The sequence below is a fragment of the Anarhichas minor genome, unplaced genomic scaffold (genome assembly GCF_050575085.1).
Source record: "Anarhichas minor isolate MPS153535 unplaced genomic scaffold, ASM5057508v1 ptg000033l, whole genome shotgun sequence".
NCBI classification, from domain to species: Eukaryota; Metazoa; Chordata; class Actinopteri; order Perciformes; family Anarhichadidae; genus Anarhichas; species Anarhichas minor.
In genome coordinates this window covers 3,346,416-3,373,883 of record NW_027466479.1, presented here as the reverse complement: position 1 = coordinate 3,373,883, position 27,468 = coordinate 3,346,416, and the positions used below count along the sequence as shown (strand labels likewise).

Genomic DNA, 27,468 nt, shown 5'->3' with positions numbered 1-27,468 from the left:
AATCTCAGTTTATTATGTGTGTACGAGCAGGACTTTGTGACATCACAAATGGTTTAAAAGCTGATCATGGTCCAGTGTTTGGACTGTGACACACAGGTGTGATGCCTCCAGTACACACACACACACACACACACGCACACACACACACACACACACACGCGCACACACACACACACACACACACACACAAAAGTCTTTTCAGTGAAGTAGGAGACATGTTGTGCCCAGCAGCTAAACTCTTGAAACAACAACCAATTAGCATGTTCATGGATAATAATAATAATAACAACAACAACAACAACACTAATAGTAATAACAATAATCATAATAATAATCATTGTATGAATGGGTATAAATGTTAGTTAGTCCTGATGGGCAGGTGACACCTTGCATGGTAGCCCCCGTCATCAGTGTATGAATGAGTGTGAATGGGTGAATGATGACATGTAGTGTTAAAGCACTTTGAGTGGTCGGAAGACTAGAAAAGCACTAAACAAGTACATCCATTTACCCTTCACCATAATAATAATAATAATGTCAGTAAAAGGCTCATTTCCACCTGGTATGAACATGTTCTTGGGTTGTCTGATCTGGATTAGCTTGTACACAGGGCTGTTCTGTTGTTTTGTTTTTTAAATGTATTTTGTCCTCTATCGCCACAGCTGTTACCATGACAACAGACGAGGCGGAGAGTCACCAGAAGAAGCCGAGGCAGCAGGAGGAAGCGGGCCAGGACGCCAGACCGCCCTCACCGGAGAAGGAGCAGCTCCGGCCTCGCAACCGCAACTCTGCCGGTCGAGGCCTCTCCCGCCTCTTCTCCTCCTTCCTGAAGAGGCGCTCGCAGTGTGAGAGTGAGGCGGGAGAGAAGGACGGCAAGGAAGAAGAAGAAGCTAAAGCCCCCATCGCTGACCCTGAACCTGAACTGAGGACCGAGGGAGAGGTGGCCCTGGACCAGCACTCGGTGAGCAGTGCTGAGGCTCAGGTTAGTCTACAGTACATCTGAAGCCCTCTTCACACATCTTTCTGTTAGATGAATGACTTCTTATCATTCATTAGACATTGCTTACTAATGCTTTCATCAGACATGAGAGAGAGAGAGACGGTTTCTGTTCTCTCTCAGGCTGCATCACTGAGGAGGCTCGCCCCCCTCTTCTCACAGTAAAGTCATTATTTGACTTTATTAGAGAATAAGCATTGAATGACAGGACGTTTAGGTTGGGACGCGTTTCATTTGTATTTGCTGTTACAGTGTATGTAAAGTGTTTTGCTATACTATTCATCAATACAGTTGGCAAGAATGATAGATTCAAAATATAGTGAGAGATTATTGTTCAGAACATCCTAAAAGTTTGTTGTATATAATACAACCGTTTGAATAGACTTATGTGATCTGAAAACCTGCAGCAGAGTGGCTACACAGGCTGTGTAGTAAAAAATCTAAATATATTATCCACGTGAATCGTGTAGATCCGTTTTTGGGGGGGGTCAACTGGCCAGCCAGCGTTTCTCAGATTGGAGTGAGAGGAGGAGAAAAGCTGATGTGGTGATCTTCACAATAGAACATCTTTGATGTGACGTGTCGAGTCTTGGCCAATCAGCGTTAAGATGTCTACACCGTCTTTCCCTCCGTTAAAGTTTAAATTACATTATGTTCCGTTACAGTTCAGACTTGCTGGGTTAAGGCTGACTGCCACTGCATGCGGAACTTTTAACGTTCGTCAGTATCGCGATTTACGAGGTAAAAACATAACGCGATGAAACATGCAGCCCCCCCGTGTTCCGGTTCAGTTCACGCGGTCACTCATTAACGTTAAACCGGAACACCCGCGGATCTGGTTGCTATGAAGGCAAATCACTGTCAAAATCCGAGAGCGCAAATGAGATCCATGCGCGCGCGAAAATCAAACAGACGCGCGCGTATTTTACTTTGACGAGCGCTTTTACATCACGAGCAGAATTCACTCTCGCGCGAGCAAAAGTCGCTCGCGAAGCTTAAACCTGCTCGCTCGCGAAACTTTAACCTTTAACTGAATAATAAATTAGTTTTTTGCTTAAAGTAAATGTCTTATCACTTAATGTTATTCTCAGAGTAAACCAGAACGCTACATTTTAAAGCTCATATTTAAAATACCGTTAACGAGTGTTACAGGAACGCCAAACATGACATATCATTGCTAAGATTACAATTCAGGCACACATATGCATGTATGGCTCAACTTGATTGTAAACAGATAGATGTGTTGTTTATTGGGTTTTGCATGAACATACAATTGCCTCATCAGAGCATTAATATAAATAAGTAAAGAGTAAATATTCCCTTCATACAAAGACAAAAACATAAAAAGTGACAACAGATTGATGTGTTTAGTGGTAAAACTGCGGATGTCAAGACTAAATGTTTCACAGGAACACACATTTTTAAGAGTGTGTAGATTGCTTTGTAATAAAGTGTCTTGTCAGGCTGTCCAGGTAGAGAACAAAGAAGCTGAAGAGGAGGAGGGTGGAAAGGACAAAGACAACGACAAGGAGAAAATAGAGGAGGCTGCCCTGGAGAAGGAGGATAAGGACAAGGAGAAGGAGGAGGAGAAGGAGTCTGGCCCTGAAGGAGGCAGTCAGAGAGAGGAGGAGGAGAAGATGACAGAGGAGGAGTCCAAAGCTCCCAGAGCTCCACACCGACCCAAGACCATGCAGATCAGAGTCACCCTGCTGGATGACACTCTCTATGAGTGTGAGCTGGATGTAAGAGCTTTTTCTATCTTTATTTTTTCATACATTATGCACACAAGTAAAATTTCAAATGGTTAAATGATTTCATTTTAATTTATGCAGCCACAGGTTTTCGTTGAAGGTATCAGAGCAAATCAATTTCATAGTATTAACATGTCATAAATATGGTCATATACAGGTCATATACAGCATCCAGTTTACACCAGGTTCATTTTCATGTACGGTTCAGTTTTATTTGGGCTGCAGCATATGATTCATTTTATTATAACTACTCACACTGGGTAAGCTAGAATCCAAAAATCTTTCCCCTTTGTTTTTTGATAATCACTTAAAATGATTTAGCAATTTCTAAAAATGCTAAATTGATTAACATTTTGTCAACTGGCTAATAAACGAATCGATTTCTGGAGTAATGTTTTGTGCAAAAATGCCACATTTCCTGATTCCAGCTTCTGAAATGTGAGAACTTTCTCCTCTTCTTGTCATGTAAGGGAATATCTTTGGCTTCTGGACTGTTGTTCTGACGACAAACAAGACATTTGAAAACAGTACCTTGGATTCTGGGAAACTGCAATGATTTATTATTTTGTAACATTTCATAGAATAAACGGTCAAGAAAATAATCAGCACATTAATCAATAATGAAAGAAATCGCTAAGTGCGGCCCTGTTATACACAAATATTGCATAAAAACTGCTAACCAGAGACTTCTTTGACAAGTCTCTATATACTATATACACCCATGCCTTACCTTGCGGCAGCTAATACCACTTCCTTACCCAGGTTCTGATAGATGGCAACCCAAAAGGAACTGGAAAACACCCAGTGTCTAACTCAGACTCTCTTTAACTAACTTCAGGCTCACCCCCATTTGTGGCATGTCCAATGTTCTCCGACCAACCAAGCAGCACCTGTCTATTTTCAGAGGTGACAAAATGGCTCTCTGGAACTATTTGTCCTGCAGCACCAAATCAACATGACTCTCTTTTCGAGTGGTAATGCCTCTAAATGGCTACAAGTCATCCTTCGGGTTCTGACTAAATCAGATCACTCTCCAAACCCAAAACACGATCAAATGGACTAGGAGAAGGTTTCATATACAGGATGAAATCATTTAGTGGGTGGTGGATGAACCTAAGAAATTGGACTTAGGAGACCTCCACTGGTCCCTACACTAACCATTCATGGATCACTTCAGCTTCTGGTTCAAGAAAGAAAGGGGTAACAACACACAACCATATCTTCACAAATACTGTGACAATCATCTCCATCCAACCATTATCCCCAGGTCCCTCTAAACCCATATCAATAGAATACTCAGCTTGTCTCCTCCACTGGACAAAGACACACAAAGCTAACACAAAGGCACCCAATTCCAACGTTTCCTCATTATCTTTTATCTTGGAAACATTGCCTCAATGGAACACCTCCATTCTTGATCACAACCTAAAAACCATCCTGCAATCAGCAAAGGCCACCTTCCTACATGCAGAGATTTACAACAACCAAATAATCCTGACTCTTTCCACCATATCCCCGTCTCAAACGGGAATCCTTCTATACAGAATCAGATGACATACATTGGACGGCAAGCACTGCAACGGAAATGTAAAACCACTGGAAAGTTTGTTTAGGCCACCTACAAACCCAAATCCCAACGGATGACCAATCAGTATTAAATATCTCCTCAAGCATTTAACTAACCTCAGTGCAACACCAATTAGTGATGAGGAGTTTCTCCTTCATTCCTACAGCTACCTCTGTTAAGAATCGCATACAATCACTGACAGCACAGCTTTCCTTCTCTGTCTGGTGTCACTGACACCTAAAGCTCTGCAACGTTTTCATGAACACCAATCTGATAGACCTCCCCCTTTTCGTCCACAATCTACTCAGGAATTATTTTCTGTGGATCTCCTGGAGGAACTTCTTGTCTGATTCTAAATGGACCACCACTTGAAATTTGAAACTTAAACAGGAGAATAGTGAACTATTAGAGCTCAAACAACAAGCCTTGATGGATCTTCAACAGAATACCTCCATTGTCATAAAACCAGCAGTCAAAGATGGTTTAATGTTTAGTTGGAAAGAAAGACTCCTTGTGATTCCAGTATGTCTCAGGGTTTTGGGTTCTCTCCTCAGCTGCCTGACAGCTGTCAAACAGTCCAGTAGGACAGCGACCGCTCCCCTGAGCCTCTGTGCTGTTTTCACCATCTGCTCGGTCATGTTCAGCACATTACTGAATACATTGTCCTTTATGTAATGTCAAGTTGTAATGATTCAGTGTCTTGTTCTCTGAATGCATGTGTGTGTCAGAAACACGCAAAAGGTCAGGAGCTCTTCATGAAGGTCTGTGACCACCTCAACCTGCTGGAGAAAGACTACTATGGCCTGGTCATCTTTGAGATGGCCACCATGAAGGTGAGCATCATTGGGTAGTATTCCAACAATCGCAATCAGAAGAGGGCAGCTCTTTATATGTAAATGGCGTTAATGGTTAGAGTAACCTGTGGCCCTCAGTGTTGAATAGAATAATCTGAGCAGTGTTTGATGATATCATGCTACATCCTTCATTATTTTGACCAGACTTGGATGGACCTAACCAAGGAGATCCACAGGCAGGTACAAGGTGAGCGGAACGTTACCCACAAATGCATCATCTGTTCTCATTCACATGCTTCTAATCCATGTTTACAGTTCTTTCATCACACTCTCCTTTTCTTTCTCAAGGTACCAACTATAATTTCACCTTTAATGTGAAATTCTATCCACCAGACCCAGCCCAACTGTCTGAAGACATAACAAGGTACTACATGGGTCCCTGTGGTTTTTGTCAATTACTACCTGCAAACATCAGTTTATTGTATCAAATGCCAGATTCATTTCTCCAGATGAGAGGATAAGGATAGGCTATGAAAACATTACGTGGCGTATTCAGAGATTTCTGTGATTTTTAAGGATAATGATGAAGGGGTCCGATCATATAACTAACAAACCAAGACAGTAAGTGCCATTAAAACAATCGATGAAGTATGATGAAAAGCTAATATTAATTTTTTCTCAAAATTTGACCCTTGTTTAAAATAAAAAGTTTCCACGTTGGTGTTAAAACTCTGGAAGTCAGCAACAGTGGCTCTAGCTTGCTGGGCATGAGCTGAAACACATGTTGGACATGTTCCTCCAAGCTGATTGAATACAAGATCACAATGAATCCTTTTCAATCAAACATATTGTATTACAATATTATGAATCTATAGTCCCATACAGAGTCCATATTATCCATTTTTGTGCATTGCAGGTATTACCTGTGTCTCCAGCTGCGGAAGGACATCCTGCAGGGCCGCCTTCCCTGCTCCTTTGTCACCCTGTCCCTGCTGGGCTCCTACGCCCTGCAGTCGGAGCTGGGCGAGTACGACCCTGAGGTTCACGGCAACGAATACACTAAGGATATGAAAATGGCCCAGGGTCAGACCAAGGAGCTGGAAGACAAGATGATGGAGCTTCACCGCACATACAGGTCAGAACTCTGCCTCGGTGTTCCATATTCTTGACCCAATCCACCAATTAAGTGGATTCGTAAAACAATTATGGTACAAGTCAAACTCTGTATTCAAAATGTTACATAAGTAAAAGTACATAACTATTGTCTGCAAAGTGCACTTAAGTATCTGGAATAAAAGTACTGATGATGATGGTGCACCTGCCTCTAAAGTATTTAAAGTCGTATGAATGAAATTACTAAGTGATAATGAAAAATATGTACTAAATTATAGCGCTTGAGTAAATACACCTCACTTTAACTTTTGAGTACTCCACTCAACAGAACCAACTCCAATAATGTATTATGTATGAACTACACTTGGACTCTATTACAAGGGAAGATGAGGGGAAGATACACTTTCCCTGCTCTTCTAAAAAAGCACTTCTTTGAGTGATTCAATAAAATCTTCCATCCTGATACCTTAAATGTAAATGATGACTCTCAAAATCCGAACCACTTTCAGTATTCATATCACAGCCTCTTAACAGTAACAGTAACGAGACATTTTGTGGGATTGCTGCTGTGGTGTTGTGGCAGGTCAATGAGTCCAGCCCAGGCAGACCTGATGTTCCTGGAGAATGCCAAGAAACTCTCCATGTACGGAGTGGACCTCCACCAGGCCAAGGTGAGCACAGGATGTAGGATGTAGGTTTGCATATGATTGGTAATGTCCCTGTCAATATTTTGAGTGTAGTTCGATTTTATATTTTAATTGACTTATATATTTTACAATTTAAAGGTTCTTATGGAATAGCTATGGCTCACTAGCAAAAAAAAGACTGCTGGCATGAATATTGATGATAAAGTGGATCCAGCCTGCATTTTATCAGAGGTGGTGAACAATTGTGTCGACAATAAGACACACAATAGTGAGATTTATGTCTGATCACAAGGGTTTTAGAGAGCAGGTAGACTTTTTCTTGAAATTGTATGACTATGTGTGCTGAGAGTTTTGAACATAATCTGCCTGATATGAGCTATAAAAGTACATGAGTTCAAATGAATTCATGTATCATGGAGGTGAATAGATGCCACATTAACATTTAAAGAGGTTCCTTCCCAAACAAAAGACAAAAGCAGAAGGAAGAGTCAATCTTGTGTGCTGAAGAAGAGAAGGAGAGAAGTTGATCTGGACAATAGATATTTGATAGCAATACAGCATGCCTGAGAGCCTTACTGAGCTTAGTGTTTGCCTTTACATAAATATACACATTACACCATAAATGGATGCAGAAAACTTCCCCAGAATGAAAGTTTGACATCAATGTTTCCTGGGGGAGGACCTCCAGACCCCCCACTTTCTATATGTCCCCACCAACCTACGCCCTCTTAGTTGCTAAATGCTTGACAAAGTGCATAGTAAGTAGTGAGGGGCGAGTAGTCAGGTGAAGGGACGACTGTGGCTCAGTGGTAGAGCAGGGTCATCCTTCAATCAGAGGATCGGCAGTTCGATCCCCGGCTCCACTAGTCCATGTTGATGTGTCCTTGGGCAAGACACTTGAATGAATGGGAAACAATGGATGTAAATGGGTGAATAAACATGTTGTGTTTGAGCACTTTGAGTGGTTGGAATACTAGAAAAGCGCTGTACAAGTACAGTCCATTTACTATAGCAGGTCATCCTTTAGATCCAAGTATCCGTCATCGATCAAATAGAAGACACAATCCACTTGATCAGCCTTTCAATTCTCCGTGACAACAAACAGCATAGATGTAAAAAGAAGAAATACATATCATGTGTTTGCTGCTTTGTCTGTTAGTATTGTAATGTCATGCATCAGAGAAGCATGCATGCTTGGCCTGAAAAGCAAGGAGACATGTGACTTGTGAACAGCTGAAATCAGGTCAATCTGTTTATGTCAGAACAGGGTTTTAAACAGCTATGGAGCTACGGAATATACTGCCCCTCTGTGGATGATGGTGAGCTGTACAAGGAAGCTGCATCACGAAACAACTGCTGAAGATTAACATGGATTATCATTTGTAGTAGTACATACTATACAGTAGTAAACATTTCAAACGCATGGTGTGTACTGATCACCACTATTAGAAGCACTTTGAGGGAGTCTTAGAATAAACCGTTCACACGTAAAATGTGTGTAAAAATTACAATGTCATCATTCGTCAGGGCGGGACCTGTTGCAAAGCCAGACTTTATTAGTATTTACAATTAATTGGAAAAGCAATAACATGATTATGTTTAAGCTAAATTTGGTTTTGATAGAATTTTATAGAACCTAAATCCTGTATTGAATCAGCTTACAGAAAATCTTCTTCGAGCCTTATCAAATCAACTTACAACATTTGCAAGTGTCAAAACTAAAGTTAAGTTGTAAATAGCACCAACTCAATGATTCTCTTCAGATCTGTGATCACCTTTAGTTGGCTGATAAGGCAGAAACCTGGAAGTGAGAATGCCTGAAGATAAGAAATCTGTATCTGATGAATTGAAATGAAGGGGCTGGATACTGAACGGTTTAGTTGATGAGCTCCAAATAGTGTTATGATCTGCATAAAAACAGACCAGGAACCAAGACAGAAGAGGAGCCCTTGTTGCCTTTTAGTTCTGGTGCGGTTCATTTCACAAACAAACCCAGAAATAAGCATGACGTCATATGGACTGATTGGTTACTCATTCATTGGAAAGTTTTGGTGACATCATCCAGCATCATCAGCACTACAGGGACAGGTCATGCTGCACTTTAACTGATGTGTTTAATTATCTAAGAGCTCACGAAAAAATCCCGAATTATGAGAATTATTAGTGCAGACTGGACCTGTACCACACCAGACTCACCTTTTTAGGTGGTCTCGGTCCAATTCTTTGGTCCATACCAGAGTTTGATGGACAGCCAAAATGAACAGAATCAAACGGGCCAACCCACCACAGGGTCTCTAAAAACAAGAGAGGTGTGAACCTAAAATCACATTTACTATCACAAAATGAAGTGGTTGGTGTACTTTGCTTTTACACCACAAAGGCACTGCACCAGTCTTCATGGACCTGGCTGAAGGAGTCAAACCAAACAGCTTAGGTGTGAACCTCCCATGTTGCAAGGTAACGCATGATTTGACGCATGTTAATTGAAGCCGATAGCACACGCTAAATCATGATATAGACAGAAAGAGAGGAGCCAGTATGTGCTGATCCAGTGAGGAGATGTGATAAAACTCACGTCAACCTGCAATGACGTACGTCGCCCTTTACACAGCACTCTGCACCATCACGATCAAATCATCATTAGGAGGAATGGTGGTTATCTCTCCAACAGACTGAGGCTGAAGAAGCCTTGTGGTGGAACTCACCTTCAGAAACTCAAGATGTTACTTTATGTTTGTTGTTCATTCCAGGCTCCCTCAGAAGGTCTTGGCTTTCTGAAGTGTCTGGTTAATGGGAATCTTTCTGTCTCCCTGGGTGTCTCTGTTAGGATCTGGATGGTGTTGACATCATGCTGGGGGTTTGCTCCAGTGGTCTGATGGTTTACAAAGATAAACTGAGGATCAACCGTTTCCCCTGGCCCAAAGTCCTCAAGGTCTCCTACAAACGCAGCAGCTTCTTCATCAAAATAAGACCGTCAGAGGTACAGGCTGTTTTCATATCCATCCACCTGTAAAATCTGTTCATTATTTATTTATCACTGAACTCACCTTAACCATGACACCATGAACATCATTTCATCAGTTATCTTTTTAGTGGGTTTATTTCTCTTGTTTCAACAGGTGGAACATTATGAGAGTGCAATTGGCTTCAAACTACCCAATTACAAGGCGGCCAAGAAGCTGTGGAAAGTGTGTGTAGAACATCACACCTTCTTCAGGTATTCTTGAAGTCACTTTGTTATCGTGCCTGTGCAGCGTTTAAGTGTGGACATTTCGCTAAATATGCTTGTTCGCTGCCTGACCCAGAGTCAGATCGGAAGATCAGTATCAGTGATCTTTGTCTGCAGGCTGACTTCCACTGAGATGGCCACCACTCCCAGGACGTTCCTGGCGTTGGGCTCTAAGTTTCGCTACAGCGGTCGGACTCAGGCTCAGACCAGACAGGCAAGCTCTCTGATCGACAGACCAGCTCCTCTGTTCCAGCGCTCCTCCAGCAAGAGGAACTCTCGCAGCCTGGATGAAGGTACACTGTTGCACCTGCTGTAGGAGTGTGTGTGTGTGTGTGTGTGTGGGGGGGGGGGGGGGGGGTTGTGCAGTAAGAGAGATAGAAATACGCTCATGGCCTGAGGCCTTCAGGTTCGATAGAATATACCTCCTAGGTTCAGAACATTTCTGTAAATGAGTTACAGTTACAGTATAGGCTATGGAACTACGTGTGTGTGGTGTGTGCATCTTTGTCGGGCTTTACTTGTTTGCCTTCATGAAAGTGTGATTGCATGAGCATATTAGCCCAGAGCAAGTGGTTCTCATGGCTTCTTTTCGTTTGCTCTGATTCACGTGTCTTTGAACTAAAGAGAAAACCATGAGCCATTACAGCATGATATCAGGCCTTCATTCTAGAGCCCTGGCTTCAAAGTTGTAGTTTTTACTGTTTTGTATCACATTGAGTCATTTTCTCATGTTTGTTTTGGGCTATTTTCCAAGTTTCCAAGCGGGACATCGCTGCTGTATTAGGGAGCACTGCAGGCCAACTTAGCAAATGTATACAACTAGAGCGCTTGTGTGTTGATATCTGAATGTCGGAAAGAGTGTGTGTGTGTGTGTGTGTGTGTGTGTGTGTGTGTGTGTGCGTGTGTGTGTGTGTGTGCATGTGTACATTATGATAAACAAAATAATTCAAAATAGTTTTTTGAAATTTAAAAACAGCATCATATCAAAAAGTGCCATTTAAAGGGTTAACATTTTGAAAAGGAATGAATTTGGTATTTATGATCAGAACTAAAGTTGGTTAAAAAATACGCATACATGGAATGTGTCTCTGGTTTCCACTCCGCTCTCAATGTACAAACACTATTTTACAATAAACAAGAAAAAAAATATAAGAATAAAAAATGGGCAGCAAAAAACAGATGTAGGTATAAACATTTAACAGCTATATACAATATAAGTATAAATATATATCCCAAAAAAAAGTGTGTATATATATATATATATATATACACACATGTGAACATAAACCTATAAACAATGGCAATGGAATTGAGGTGATAGTGCAAGTGGTGGTAATAGTGCAAACAGAGGTAGTAGTGCAGTATGTCTGATTAATTGTTCATGAGCGTGACGGCCAGTGGAAAGAAGCTGTTCCTGTATCTGGTGGTTTTGGCGTACAGAGCTCTGTAGCGCCTACCAGAGGGGAGGAGTTGGAACGCTTGTGTCCAGGCTGTGACGGGTCCGCAGTGATCTTTCCAGCCCGTTTCCTGACTCTGGAGGTGAAACCAGGATGGAGGGCAGGCTAGAACCAATCCTCTGCAGACCTGAGAGACTAATTGAAAATGTAATTTGCATATATTAGCATTGCTAGGTGTGCAGAGGTTAGAAAGTAGGCAGGATTTGAACTTCTCTCTCTCGCTCTTTTTTCATTCTTTACACTACTATCGTCATTTTTCAGAGTGTAACACCACAATCTCTTTGACAGAGATCTGTGTGGAAGTGTGCAAGGTTATCCTCAGATAGAAACAGTTCTGCTTTGGTCAAATGAGACTTTGTACTAATCAGTTTGTTTCAAACATACCCCAGGCTATGTAGTCTGTTGAAACAGACACACTTATGAACAACGTCTATTCTGGCTGTATGCAGTCTTATACTCCAGCTCTGTCACGCATATCTTTACAGCCACACAAACAGTGGGAGAGAAATGATCGCACTGTGTTGTTTTAATAAAATAGACAGTCAACACTTTGTTGTCATATACCACAGGACAGGAATCCCTTGGGCATGGGTGCAACATCTGAATCCCACATGGGAAAAGCAGACTTCGCCAGTTACAATTAAAGCTATTGAATGTGAAAAAATAAGATCAGATGAGCCTTTAGTGATCTCCAAAGGGGAAATGCAGGTGTTGCAGCAACGCAAAAGCAGAAATAATTTCAGATAAATAGAGTAGTAAATAGTAATAATAATAGAGGTAAATACAATAGAAGTATAGAAACTATAAAAGAGCAAGTAAAGCCAGAGGTAGAAGGTAAAGTGACAGCGGTCTGGTTAATGCTGGCTTTTCAAAGAGATCTCCTCTGCTTTATATAGTCTGATGGCAGTGAGCACAAACAAGAGCCTGAAGCTTGTTTTGCACCTGGGTGGGTTGATGAGGTGACAGAAGAAGCTGCCCATCTGCCTCGTCTCGTCATGGAGAGGGTGACAGAGGTTATCCACTGACTGCCACTGACGCTTGTTGAGCCTGCTGCCCTCACCAGTTGTGACGATACCACCCCAGCAAGGAACAGTGCAAATACTGTCCATACATAATGTCACCATTGGGTGTGATCTAATAAGGCTTTAGGTTACTTGTATGATATAGCAAAGGGAAATCTTTTTGACTACAGGGCTGACTTTGGCATGTGTACAAATGGGAATAGGTTTAACAATCTGCTATTTCTCTTCTCCATTTGCTGGAGATGTGAACTGATCGGGACCTTGTTCTAGCTGCTGTGTGTGCTACAGAATTGGCTGTTTTATTAAACTGAATACAATTTTGCTTCTCATTGAAGTCCAATCCCACACCCTACTCCTCTGCTTCATTTCCAGTAAGAGCACTCTCTGCGTGAAATAACTCAATGCTGCCATGGAGGGTAATGAGCTGAACGTTGGCAGTAGGAGCAGTTGTGTGGTACAACTCTGTATATGTGGGGCTTTTAGGATGGGGGCCTCAACTGACTGTTTGACACCATCTCTTTGCTCTTCGCTTTTCTAGTCCAATAAAGAAATTGTGTTCCTGCCATTAGCTCCCCACATTTTTATTAAATGATGTTTGATGGTCTTTCCAAACTTTATTGGAGGGTGCAGAACATGAACACAGAAAAGGGCAGACCAAGAGCATGCTGGATGGGATTCTACAGCCCATCTAGCCTGGGAACTTCTCGGGTCTACCATATGCAGGCAGTGCAGGATGACGTGGCTGGGGAGAAGGGCGACTGGGCAACAGCAGCCCAGATCCGGATAAGTGAATTAGTGAATGAATTGATGAATGTATGGACATTATTACTATATCAGTTTGACAGAATGTCAAACATGACACCTCATGTTTAGAGTTGAATGAAATCTTAATGCAGACAATAGAGGGCATGCTGGAAACTGGGCCTAACATACATGAAAGTCAGAGTTATATATAATTAGATATAATTAAAGTTATTTAGAAAAAGTCAAAAAAAAAGAAAGTCCAGAAGCTGCAGATACCACAATAATACATGACATCCTTTCCTTGTGTTTCTTAAAGTGAGCTGTCTTTCCTCTCTGTCCAATCCAGCCATGGCATCCACTCCCGACAATAAATCCACTCGTCCAGTCAGCGCCCCCGTTATGTCACCGGTGTCTCCTGGGGAGGCAGCTCCCTCACCACTGCTACCCACCCTGCTTCGCTCTGACCACCACCGCTCTACACCCAGAGGCCATCGCTCTGCAGACAGGAAGGTAGAAGTGAAGGCAGAGGGTCAGCCAGCAGAGTACACCAAGAGACACAGCCCCAGACCAGAGTCCACTCCAGAAATCAAGGTAGTGGACACAGTCCTTTACGTCACCAGTTTTTATTCTGTTCATTATTGAAGAAAAAAGGGAGGTTACAGGGCATCTATAACCAGAGATCAGGGCCGGGGCCAGACAGAAGAGGTTATTAATAATGAAATACAGTCTTTTTCCCACTGGTCAAATTAGAAATGAAGTCATGAAAATACACAACTGTCCCATTTATGCACACTGTATGAGTGCCATATAGTTTACGGTAAACATTTAAGGAGGGCACCTGGCCACCATTGAGGGATTGAGTTTGTTAGTTAGTTAATTCAAACAAGTACTCATAGATCCATACTCAGAGCCACTGACTCAGGCATGAATATATGGTGAGATGAAATGTATGCTACTGTATGCAAAAAGTTAAATATTGAGTTATACAATAATAAGAAAGCAAAAAGGCCACTTGACTTGTAAGGTCACTGTTTTCAGAATTGTAATTTGCCTTCCTCCACAGGTGGAAAGTTTTTAAAAACATTGTTTCATTCTTCCTGACTGCCAGAGACAGTGCTAAACTCTGGATGTTATCCATCTCGCCATGCGCAGGTCGAGTATTTAATATAAATAAATTCACATATGACCTAGGATGACGTAGGGCAGTCCCGTCCCAGATAAGCCCACGTCTTCATATTTATCCCTTGTAGCTTCTCGCAGGTAACCCGCGAATGCAGGTTGAAACTAAAAGCTTTAAAAAAGCAGATAACCAGTGTCTCTTCACGAGCTTGGTTGGAGTTACGGTTTCATCCTCCAAGGGCTGCAATTAGGCAACCATGGCTACACTCGTATCTCTTAGCTGACAGACTGGTGATTCGCTGGTGCTCTCAGCACCTGACATTACAGAAAGGGTAAGGCAGGTGTCTTCGCTAACTCTGAAGCTCGGCTAGAAAAGTACAAATTCTCTATTGTTGCTTCAAGTAAGTTCATCTTTTTCGCCGTTTTTAAGTTCGCCGTTTTTCAGGTTTCTTCTAAACTTTTGCGTACTTGCAGTGATTGTCAAGTCTTGCTTCAGAATTACAATTGCTGATAGTCGCCGTATATTTGTTTTTTCCCCATTAGCAGGAGACAAGTTATTTTTTGTTGTTAATTCATTGCTCCCTGACGATTGCTTTTGCTTCGTTCCTGACTGGCTTCAGAGTTTGATTGACAGATGGTTCATCAAATCACCTGCCTCACACAGTTTCCGATGCCAGCTTCTCAGATGGTTCAGTATACAAACCACCTGGTGGGCCAGGTAAACCTAGGGGTACCACAGACTTGAAAAAAGGCCAAGAAAATGGACTGTTTGGCAGACAAAGATGACACACCTTCAAGGATTGCGAAGCTACTTGTTTTGTGCTGTCCACTCAGCTATGCATTGAGGAGATCCACAAATGCACAAGATGGATTACATCCAGTGTTAAGTGCAGCCTCTGGCGGTCATCCAGAATACATAGAACCGGAGTTGCATATGTAGGCCTTGTTTCATTGCTACAGGTTTTAACACCTTTCAATCCTCCAAACTGTACATATCCCTTTTTTTTAGCAAGTAAAAACTAATGGCCCGCCCTAAAGGAATTTTTCCACACATTTGTTTGCTTTGCAAAAGAATGTTGAACTAGTGGTTACATGGAAGCTAATATACCTCACTGTACAGTATGACGTGTGCTGGTACAGAGAAATGCGTCACACAGTGTACAAGAGGAACATATATAATTTAGCGGTAAGTGTAGCTGGTATCGATGAAAAGGACAATCTCATCTCTTTATTTATTTTAACAATATTGTGCTGAATCAAAAGCCCAACGTTTTGACGTGTGTCTTCATCAGGGGCCCTAATAAATAGAGATAGATGAATTGAACAAGTCACCTCCTTCGACCAAGAGTTCCAAGGCTACCAGCACCCGGTTTGATGGGGTTGAGGTGTTTCTTTATTTTAAAATGAACATTTTAGCTCTTAATGGAAACAGAATTGTTCTGTGGAATGTTTATTCCTGGTCGTGCCTGGAATTGATCCTGATGTGTGAGCTTTGTCTGTGCTACCAGTCAGTGGCCAGGAGAGAGCGGAGGCACTCGCCCTCTGTGACCACCGCCAATGGAGAGAGAGAGAAAAAGAGCCAGGTTTGTTTGCTTGACGCATGATCAAACTGAACCAGAGTTGAACCACCTGAAACTAGAGAAAAACTAGAAGAAAAATCGATACAGTAGAGCATTACCATGACTGGTATACTGTATGTGATATTAAAGAAATTACAGCAATATAGAACAAAATATAGCGGTATGTATATGTATATGGTGAGCAAGAATATTTCACAAAACAGGGATACAAAAAAAATCTTTGAGGGTAAAAATGATCAAATACTAATGTATATGTCAATATAGTGTATATGTCCACAGCAGTAGTCCCATCAGCAACAGCACAGTATGTCACACTCACTACTCTGCTAACTATTTCCAGTTGCTTTCATTTTGCAGTTTTTATTTAATAACTTTAATAATTGTTCTATATTGCCATACATTTAATTGTAAATCAAGATGCACACTATGCATACTGTGATATTATACATTTTACCGAAGACCGTTGTCCGTTGATGGCCAGACAAAAACTCTGTTTTTAGCAAATCCAGTGAATGTAATATGTGAAGATATATATTATATAAATATAAAGAAATGTAGAAAATATTGCCCAAAATCTGTCCTGATCATTAATTAACATTATTGCCAACAATGGGAATTAATAAGGAAGGGCTGACCGAGTTATACTGTCTCATAGTAGCGTCATAAAAGTCACTCTTTAGCCTTTTATTTGCAGTAGCTTTACACCAATCAAAAGAATGGCAGAGTAGAAGGGACTGGAAGTCCTTAGTGAATTAAAACAGTATTTCTTCTAATAAGTGAAATGCTAGAGTGATGTGAAAATGTCTATTAAGCTGAGTTTACCATAAGCTTCTATAGTACACATAATAGTTATTTTGTTTCTTAGGAACATCCATTTATTTGTTTATAATAGCCACTTGGCCATCATTTTAATGCTGGTTTTTATTTGAGAGTTTATGGCACACAGCTCAAAATATTTTCTCATGATTAACATTTTTTGACAAAAACAGCAATAGTAAACTTTTTTTCAGTACAATTGGGATGGTGAAGTTGTATGTTATGTCAAATGGTTTGTTAGATTGGGACTGCAATGGGACCTTAACATCCAATAACTCTGTGTTTCCTCTGATGGTGGAGCAGCACTCTCCTCAGGACAAAGCAAAGATGGAGATGGTGCGAGTGAGGAAGGTTAGCATGCTCCTGAGCCGGTGCTCCTGCTGACTCACCATCCTCATCCCGTCATCAATTACACATGAAGAGACTTTTAATTTGCTTGTCTGTTGATTGCCAGTGCTATTCTCCAGTGCAGAGACACCAAGTGCTTTAATCTCTTGATTTCTTCATGATTTCTGGCTGTTTGTGTCTCTGTGAAGGCTTGTCCATGTCCAAGGAGAATCACTCCATTGTGCAAAGTTGTTATTAAAGGTCTAGTGTGTAGGATTTGGTGGCGTCTAGTAGTGAGGTTGCAGATTGCAACCAACTGAAACTTATCCTGTGTGCCAAGTGTGTAGTAGAGCTACAGTGGCTGACGGAAAAACAGGAAAATAGGAATGTCCCTCTGGTTTGTCCTTTCTGGGCTACTGTAGAAACACGGCAGCCCCCTTTGTAGATATTAACGGCTCATTCTAAGGTAACGAAAACACAATGATTCCAATGTTCAGGAGATTATACACTAAAGACAACATAATAAATAATATTCCACTTCCGTCAATAGAGCACCCTAAATGTTACACACTTTTCCTTTAAGTCACTGTCATTCCCTGCAGCTTTCTGACAAATAAAGTGTTTTTCTTGTATATAACATGGTTTCTACTTCTCCAGAAGCAAACATGCTTGTTAACAAAATGATGTTTGGTTGTTACAAGCTTTTGCTGATTGAATCAGTCCCTCCAGGATTTTGCTGAAATTTCTGTGACAGGAGAAATGCTTGATTTTACAGCAGCTTTTTGTTTTCATCAAAGCCGCTCATAAGTCATGGTGGGACATGATGTAAACATATTCGATAGCAATGTGTGAGAGTCTGGCAATAATACAATTATTTTTAACATTAACCCATAGTATAAAGCAATAGTATAGGGAGGAGTAGGTTATTTGGCTATATTTTCTCATTTTGACCACAGTATGTACTGAACAGGACATTTTACAGTTGAAGTTGTCTCTGCTATTATTAGTAGTATTAGCTATTATTATGCTAGTATTAGGGCCAAACGTCATAATGTTATGAGAATTAAGCCAGAACATTACAACAAAAGTTGTGATATTTTAAGAATAAAGTCATAATTTTATGCAAAACTATGACAGTGTTTATTTAATTCCCCATCATAATAAACAGATGTGTGACACACAGATGTGTTTACATCTGGTATGTGCTCACCAATAAACTCTTTTTTACCATAGATGTTAGGATACTGAAATTAAATGAAACCAATGACATCTCCAGACACAATAAAGCCATGTTTACAGAATCAGAAGAGGATAACTCAGAAGACTGTGGACATACAAACACTACAAACACGGGGGTTAGTATGTGATGGGTTGGTGAATAATTCACCATATCAGGTGATGATTTTCAGGTTTACTGAAAATAGTAACGAGTGAATGTTGCTATTTAACGTGCAAATTCCTGGAGTGACTAGCAGACGGCAACGTGGTCCTTGTCCTGTACTCTGCACTGCAGCAGCCTTAGCATGCATAGCATGTGACTTCACTCACATCAGCGAATGTGTGTCTGCCTGGCGTCTCACACACACCACCGGTGTGCAGCTGAATCCCTCACCATTCCCTGAGCTGAGCAGCCTGGGAACTGCAACCCCATAGCTCTTATATTTTTACATTTGATGTGATTTATGTCATCACCATGGTCAGTGCTGCTCATTGAATTCCATTGCAAATCAAATACTAAAATGTTTGAATTAATCCTGAATTATTTCCAACCAGCTCTTCCTTTTTTCCTGATTTTCCACAGAAAAGAGCAAAGAAACTTGAGGGTGAAACTATTTATATCAGACATAGCAATTTAATGTTGGAGGTTTGTATCATCAGTCTTCAGATATCTGTTCTGACTGTTTGCCGTCACGTTTTTATGCCTGCATGGGTGCTGTTGATTTTCTGTTTGTTTCTCTTCATTTCTTGTCTTGTTTGTAGCTTAACCCTAAAGGCTTGGCATGCACTATTTTCCTCTCCGATTCTCATGCAAGTAGCTTCACTTCACTTTGACATTGTCTTTGTCATTTCATATTTTCATTGTGTGAATTATATGATTGGGAAAGGTATGTTAACGTTTAAACTGGTACTGCAGCTTTGCCGTTGGTGCCGAAACAAACAACACATCAGTGAAATTGTCTGAGATATGAGTTATGATATTGTCGGGGCTCACAATACACTTGCTGTTAGCACTAAAACTGAGAGCAGGACTTAAAGCAATCAAAATGAGCTATTTCTTTTCTCCTAGTCTAGTGCTATTGATTAGCCACTATATGAAACGATGTGAAGTGAAACCCTGACTTCAACAAAAGCTATGAATCTAACCTTAAACAACGGAGCTTGACCATGTTTTGCTGGTCCTGTATCAGCCACAAAGTAGTTTCAGTACCTGGTCTGCTGCTCTGCCACCATGTATGGATCCTTTTCAGGGCCCACATTCGGTCTTCTCAAAGCAGGAAAAGCACAAGTGTAGATAACGTGAGGGCTCCATTACATTAGGTGTCTCAGTAAGCCCTGTCAGTGAGTTTGCATCCTGGAACTGGCTCATCTAAATGGAATGCAGCCATCATTCATTCTGCATGTGCTTTGAGTCAAATGTCTGAAAAGGATCTAATGACAGAGACGATTAGAAAACAAACTATTTTCTTCTTTCCTACTCATGTATGTCTCAGTGATGTCACTAACAGATTGTGGACACTGATGTTTATCATTGGTCCACATTAACATTCATTTGATTGTCTTCATGAACATAACTGTGTTGACTGTGAGTCTATTACTGTGATCACTGTGCCTCTCTGTGCTGGTGTTGAACATTTCAGAGAGTGATGACATTTTGACGGCTTGGGAACGTATGATAGTGAAGTCCTGTTGTGACGCTGCATTAATTAATAGATGTTCTATTGAATCAAAGGGCAACATGAAGTGTAAAAGCGGTCCCTGAATGTGACAAACCCACAAGGATTATTGTTACTATTATTAGCAGTCTGCAGCTCCACAGAGCAGCTCCTAGTTTGGTTTTCACAACTAAACTACAGCTGGATTCTGGTACAACCTCAGCCTGCTACTTCTGTGGCACGTCACCTCCCTCTTCTCAAACTCATACCGGCCTACCACTTATAAAGCAGTCTTTTAAATAGTTTCATTACTACTTGGCGTCAGACTGTTTCACATGATTAAAACAACAGTTGGACATTTGAGCTTGATATCCATCAAACTGAAGAGCAGATCAGTTTCATGTGTGTCGAGTATTGAGATACTGTATCTCCAGCAGCTCCAGGACATGTTCAGCCTAGCTTAGCTTCAGAGCATTTAATCATTGTTAAGCTTTTTGATCATTAAGGAAAGCATAAGAATGCATTAAGGATTATGATTCCCTGAGGTAAAAAAGAGGAAGTCTGCACACTGAATGTAAACATCCAACGTTTTATCTTCACGATCTACTCCAGGTCAACATCCATGTGAATAAAAAGTAGGCTGTGTACAGTGCCCTCAGAGTTGTTGGCACTCTTAAGTATAAATTAGCAAAGCGAGATGTGGTAATATGTCTCCAGTCCTCATGAACTTTCATTCAAAATATTCGCAAAAATCATACTTTTAATTCAAGTAACATAACTGAAAGAAACATTCGAACATCCTTATCAAAAATCATGATATTAACATATGTGTGCCACAATTATTGCAACCTCTCTTTGTCAAGATCACATCTCCTATGATACATGATGAGGTTGGTGAACACATGAAACAGGATCTGAGACCATCCCTTCATCAGAATCTCCTCAGATCCTTCATATTTAGAGGTTGACGCTTGTGGACCCTCTTCAGCTTGTCCCACACATTATCTGTGGGGACTGTGATGGCCTTGCGGTCAATGAGCCATTTCAGTCAGTGTCCACCACGAACAAGGATCCTATTTGACTTTCCATTGTCATTGTTTCCGTGCTGAGCGACACGAAATAAATGGACAATTGGTTTCCATGAAACCAACAGATGACTATTTCACAACCTGCCGTGATACTGGGCTGTTCTCTGTCCATGCCTACCACCACACTTCACAGTGGGTCTGAGGTGTTTCTTTATACGGCTACATCTTTCTGTCTACCCCAAACCCACCTCTGATGTTTTGCCAAAAAGCTCTATTTTGGTCTCATCTGACCACATAACCCGGTCCCACTGAAAGTACCAGCAACGTTTAGTAAACTGTAGCTTTAGTTCGTTGTTGATTGACAGCTAACCCTCCCATGACAGCAGTTTTGGTGACTTTCTGACTCAATTAATCCCTGCAATTCTCCAGCTGCCATCCTTGGAGATTCTTTTGCATCTCCTGTTGCTTTAAACGTCGTCATTATTGTCTTGATAGTGATAGTGGAAAACATGTATTTTCAACAGTTAGGAGATTTGCTTACATCCATTTCCTGATTTGGGCAGCTCATCAACTTTTTATCTCACATGCTCACTGTGTTCCCAGGTCTTTCACATAAGATGAATGACTGAGGGAATCTGGCCTGTGTCACCTCATATTTAGACCTCAATGAAACAGGAAGTCATGGTTGACCACTGAAGAGTTCCTTATTAAACAGGTCAACCTACAGGTGAAAAATACGACTAAAGATACTTCGGTTGATTTTAATCATCGGCTTTACTAATGGGTGCCGATACTTGTGCAAAAGTACATTCTTGACATTGGAAACAGCAGGAAAAAATGTATACAATGTTGTGATTATACATAAATAGCTTTAGCCTCATCATTTCATGCACCTTTTTAAGGCATTTTTGAGAGCTTGCAATATTCAGTGTACGGACTACGTCTCCTTTTCCTTTGTATGCTGCTTTCGTCCTGCAGCCAACTGAAGTTGGATGTGCACAACATTCACCTTCCTCGCTTTCGTTAGGTCAACATGAAAAACCTGCTCACCATATGCAGGTTTTTCAGAGAAACACGACGCCCTGTCATTCAACATGTCTTCTTGCTGGCATTGTTGAAAGCCATAATCTGTGAGCCAGTGAGCTGGTGCCTTCTTAGTAACCAGTAATCATCCTCTGCTGCTTTATTTCTCTTATCATGACCCAGACCAGGGAGATTTAGAAATGGCTGTAAACTCTGCTGCTGGGCTGAAATATTGGATCACAGATCACAAGAGATGGATGATGACTCCTGGTGTCTAGTTTGTCTCAATGATATCTTCCTCCATCACTTCAGCATGTCATTGAGAATAGGCAGGCTCAATCCTAGTACAAAACAAAGCCATGTCGTCAACATATTGAAAGGGTGGGAGATAGTTCTTAAAACTTCATTTTCCAATCTCTGTGATTCATCATTATTTTGTCTATTTGTCCTCTTTCTTTAACTATGTACAGTAGATGTTTTTCACTTCCTTTTCCCACTGCTGTTCTTTCACATCTTATTCATTCTTTTGTTTCATCCTACTACTCATTGCTTCCCTTCCATCTACCTATTCTGATTTTTACATTCTTGTTGAAGGACCTGGATAAGACCCAGACTGGGATCATGCGACACCACACTAGCATCAGTGAGCTGAAGAGGAGTTTCATGGAGTCGGTGCCGGAGCCTCGGCCCAGTGAGTGGGACAAGCGTCTGTCCACCAACTCGCCTTTCCGCACAGCGAGCATCAACGGCCAGCTGCAACCAGCGGTAAGTCCAGCAACCTGGGGAGCAAAGACACTGCAGCAGTACTGATTACAGTAGACATCATTTCATGCAATGTGTCAGTCAGATCATACATACTGTATAGACTCTTTGACTAGAGATCCAACTGTCATTAGTCTCATCTGACTCTTGGTAACATGTCAAACAAGAGGGTTTTTCTAAAATATCACACTGACCCTTTAAACCATAGTCTCCATTCAGTAAAGGCAGCGCAGTGAACCTGAACCAACTCTTGGTTTACACGTTGTGTGCTAGCCAACTAACTAGCAGCTTATTCACTAGTTATAGTAGCTTGAGCTTGGACACGGGGACACCGGGCCTGATTATTAGACATCAACTCCACAGTAGGAGATAGTGCCAGTTTATGGCACTTGTTTGTATTTTCACAACATCCGCACAGATCCCTCCAACGGTCATATAGTAGCAGGAAGAAATACATTTAACACCTGCTATTAGTGTGTGTTTTCAAATCGTTCGTATGCCAATTAAATACTGTGTTATATTAATTAAAGATAGAATGCTCTATGCATATTCCAGAGGAGTATAAAGATATATTCTGGGACTCCCCTAAACTGTTTGCACAGTTTAATTCATGCTCACAGTTAAACGGAGCTAATCTGTAAACTTCAGTTAGTCATTTGTTACTTTGGTTTAGTAATCTGTGCTCACAGATTTTCTCCCCTTTCTTTTCTTTACAAAGAGAAGTCCCGGTGGCCGGAACATCCCATTTGTTTTAAGAAAAAGCCTGCTGATTTTTTACTGAGTGGCTCGATCTGTATAATGTGAACTGTAAATTAAACAGTTAATTGGTTAAATTGATCCATACAATTTTATATTCTCCATGATTTTATCATTTCTTAGACAATAACATGTACACCCTAGAGATACCAATCAAAATACAGTGCCTTCAAAGCAGTGCTGGTAAATGATCCTCGATGTACCTTTAAGAGATAATGGTGAGCTCTATGACTCATTACATTACATTCTGCAGATGCTTTTGACCAAAGCCATGAATGCAATGAGTGCATTCAACTCAATTGGAACAATAATTATTATTAAAACAAACAACCCCTTTTGCCCAGAGCCCCAGGAAGCAACCCGTATTTGTGAGCTGAAACACCGCAGCCCCCTATAGGTTTACTGTGGATCTGTAAGACGTTTGTGAACATTTGATTAAAGCCCCTCAACAAGACAATTACATGGCTCAAAAGTCATTTTACAATAGGCCTTTTCATGGAAGATATTTTATATTGTCACAGGAAAAGCCAAAGTATAAATAATCAAATCAATGAATTCCATTCAGCTGCTTCATTTCCAGGGTCCTGCTATCGTGCATGCTGCCTTACTGTCATCCTGTCATGACTTACTGGGACACTTGAATACAACAGAGACATTTTAAATGTTATTAGCACCTGTGCTTTTCTTACCATGACAAGTGAAAACGTCTGCTGTGAAAAAAGCCAAGCTGTTCACCGAAGCTCCACACAAACAGGACTATAAGACAGGACCCCAAGATTTGTTAAAGTGCATATTACACTCAAGGTCTGGGGCCTTGCTTGCTTTGTAGGAGTCATACTGTATATTCTATTATATGTATATATCCACTATTTTAAATCTTCATTTTTCCATGGGAGGATTTTATTGACAAGACACATACAAATGTGTAGCAACGGACAGAAACATATTGATGTTGTCCATGAAGAATACTGCAGGTGTCCACAATGCACTTCATCATCTAGAACGACACTGATCCTCCACTGGGGAGTGCTGTTGGCTTTCTCCATATCATTCCACTGCTTGAGCATGACTTTAACTGCAGTTACAGAGGAACAAGACACTTTCACAGAATTTGCTGCTGAGAAGATGGCATGTGTGTGTATATGTGTGTGCAGGGGACGATGTCCACAGTACCTGCGTACAGAGTAGTTAGTTATGAGGTAAACTTGATTGTGCAGCTTTCTGTCAGGCTGCTGTAGATCAACACTGTCCAGCGTTTCTTTGAGCAATAAGAAATGGCACCTGGAGGCCGTGGCCAGCTGTTACCGAGCAGCTCTCTAACTTCACCAGATTGGGCTTGGCTACATCCCAAAGGGTTCAGTATGCTTCAAACCAACGAGTTTACATAGTGTTGTCGGAACATATCTAAAGGCATACTTGTTCTCGGATGGCAACACTTTCACATTCCACGGTGTAAAGCTTTCAGGCACAGAGAGGGACAAGATGTGATGAAACGTACAAATGGGGACACTTTGGGACGTTTGTGTTGTACTCGGCTGTTCACATGAAAAGTGATGGAAATAGTTGTGTGAGAATTGAAAAAAGAGCTTGTAATGAATTAAAATTTTGATTACTGATTCACTTTGTGAAGTGAGCGGATTGTCAGTTTGGATGCACAAAGACAGCATCAGAAAGGTGTTTTAGCACTGTTCAACCATCTGACAACCACTTTGTTTGAAGCATACTGGCACCTTGTGTCCTGGATCCCATCCCCTTTGACCCTAACATCGCCACCTTCGCTCTATGAATGGCTGCTGCAAGCTTTATCATCTTGCTTGATCTGCCAATGGCTGGATTAATCATGCTATGTATTTGCATGATATGATCAGTGAAATACTGATAAGCAAAAGAACACAAGAAAACTAAAGCTAAAAAACAATGATTAGTGGCCAGAGAACTGACCCTCCTCCTCCTCCCCTCCTCCTCCTCATCTGTCTCACCCTCCAATCCTCCCTCTATCTATCCGTCCCTGGATGTCTTTATGTGTTATTCTGTGTCTCTGTCTTGTACCTCTGCCACCCCTGTCCTCATCTTCTTTCCCTTCCCCGTTAAAGTCTTGGCCGGTTTCTCCAGTCAAATCCCCACCAACTCCATCCTCTTCCCCACAACCCTCCTGTGTGTTCAGACAATGACACTGAAGGTCAGAGTGGATCTCAGACCTCTGATCTGCTGGTGTTTCCCTCTGGCTCTCGGCTGTCCTCTACCCACAACTTAAAGGCACAGTTTCTATTCCAGACATGAGGTCCTGCACAATAATCACATATTCATTTTAGATACTCAAGAATCCAGCCATAACAGCAATTTTTTGCTGAAAGCCTAAGGCATCATTTTAGTAATTTTACATTATTGCTTCACGCTAGGAATTAGGATGACATAAAATGGAAGAATAGAAAGAGTCTCCATTGCATCATCATCCACCGGTTTCTTCCAGATTTTCCCTAAGCTGTTAGATTCTTACAGGGCTAAACACAGATCTTGCCTTGTGTGCAGTACCACATCACCCCTATTGTGAGCAGTGCACAATTACCTTCATTGAAACGTATTTCATGGCAAGCGCTTCCAGAGTTCCTGTCATCTGAGATGCCAAGATAATTGACAGCCTGTTGGTGCATTCTAAAGGTTTTTCTGTGTTTCTTCCTTCCTTTTGCCATTTAAGACTTTGCATTGCCAAAATGCCATGCAATAGCTATTTAGCAATTTAGCTGGCAGGGAAAGCCTTTCCTATTCCCATCATTGAGCAGATTTATGTATTAACCCTCAGTGCGCTCCTCTTCCCCTCCTTCCTTCCTTCCTTCCTTCCTTCCTTCCTTCCCCTTGTGACGCTGCTGCTCTGTCAAAGGTGCAGCCTGATTAGAGCCCTTCTGTCATCTTTTTACAAACTACGGAATCCTGTCAGAGTAACTACTGATTGGGTTTGAATGTTTAATGAACATTTGATGTCCTGTGTTTTCAGCTATGTTTCCAATAATACATCAGTTAATAGTCCTCCATCTGCAAATATTCTCTTGCTTATTAACAGTAGAAATATTATGAATAAATTCTTAAAATACCAATAGTAATCCATGCTTCACTAAGCCCCACTCCCCTTAGTTACTGTTGCTACCTCTGTCAAGCTCTCCATTCTAGCGCTGCTTGTACGCCGTTTACAAAGATAACATGCAGATTCGCCACTTCTAGCGGTTGCGTTCTTGATTTCACACAGAGGTAGGCCAAAGTAGGTTTCTCATTTTTAGTCATGACTATAGATTTTGCCGCCGGAAAAGACAAGTATAGGTATTAGATGTTACTAGTTATCAGCTCTAGTGAGCTACCTAATTAACTTTAACTGTGAGTTTGTTAAAAAAAAAGCCACCTTCAAGAGGCCTTTAAATGTTCTTTGGCTGACTCAAAAATCAAAATGAGAACCCTGCAAAAGGTTCTTCAATATGCATTTGATGTTCACGGTATGCCAACTCAGTGCCATGTGATGATGCAAAATATCAAATGGAACCACCTGTAGCCACTGCAGCTTTGCTTGAATCTGTACATTGCAGTGCCTTGAAGCTGTTGAATGCATTCAAATTTTCCAATTCTAGAAAATCCTTCAGGCAAATTGGATGGCATCATTGTAACACAGCTAACAATCTAACTGTTGACGACTCAACACAATTCATATACAGCAACCAGCTATAACTAACCGTTGGCTACCTAACTGGCTAGTAACAGAATATCTCTGCTAAAACGCTCCAGCTCACAGGATCATTTCTCTTATGTGTTATGGTAATCCTTTTGCAAAAGAGTCAAGAAAAGGCGATTTTCTTCTTTAGTGATACCATCCAACAAGA

General features: G+C 41.1%; 1 protein-coding gene across 1 annotated transcript in view; it reads left to right on the top strand.

The window, feature by feature from the left end:
- Positions 1 to 670: 670 nt before the first annotated feature.
- Positions 671 to 27,468, top strand: part of epb41a (erythrocyte membrane protein band 4.1a) — a 50,953-nt gene continuing 24,155 nt past the window's right edge. Inside the window, exons 1-15 of the mRNA XM_076105723.1 lie at positions 671 to 982; positions 2,461 to 2,739; positions 5,044 to 5,148; positions 5,314 to 5,356; positions 5,458 to 5,533; positions 6,026 to 6,244; positions 6,806 to 6,893; positions 9,697 to 9,849; positions 9,989 to 10,086; positions 10,216 to 10,391; positions 13,668 to 13,912; positions 15,949 to 16,023; positions 17,140 to 17,187; positions 18,965 to 19,027; positions 22,682 to 22,852. Of these exons, the coding sequence (XP_075961838.1) occupies positions 671 to 982; positions 2,461 to 2,739; positions 5,044 to 5,148; positions 5,314 to 5,356; positions 5,458 to 5,533; positions 6,026 to 6,244; positions 6,806 to 6,893; positions 9,697 to 9,849; positions 9,989 to 10,086; positions 10,216 to 10,391; positions 13,668 to 13,912; positions 15,949 to 16,023; positions 17,140 to 17,187; positions 18,965 to 19,027; positions 22,682 to 22,852 (2,151 nt within the window). The remainder of the gene's footprint in view (positions 983 to 2,460; positions 2,740 to 5,043; positions 5,149 to 5,313; positions 5,357 to 5,457; positions 5,534 to 6,025; positions 6,245 to 6,805; positions 6,894 to 9,696; positions 9,850 to 9,988; positions 10,087 to 10,215; positions 10,392 to 13,667; positions 13,913 to 15,948; positions 16,024 to 17,139; positions 17,188 to 18,964; positions 19,028 to 22,681; positions 22,853 to 27,468) is intronic.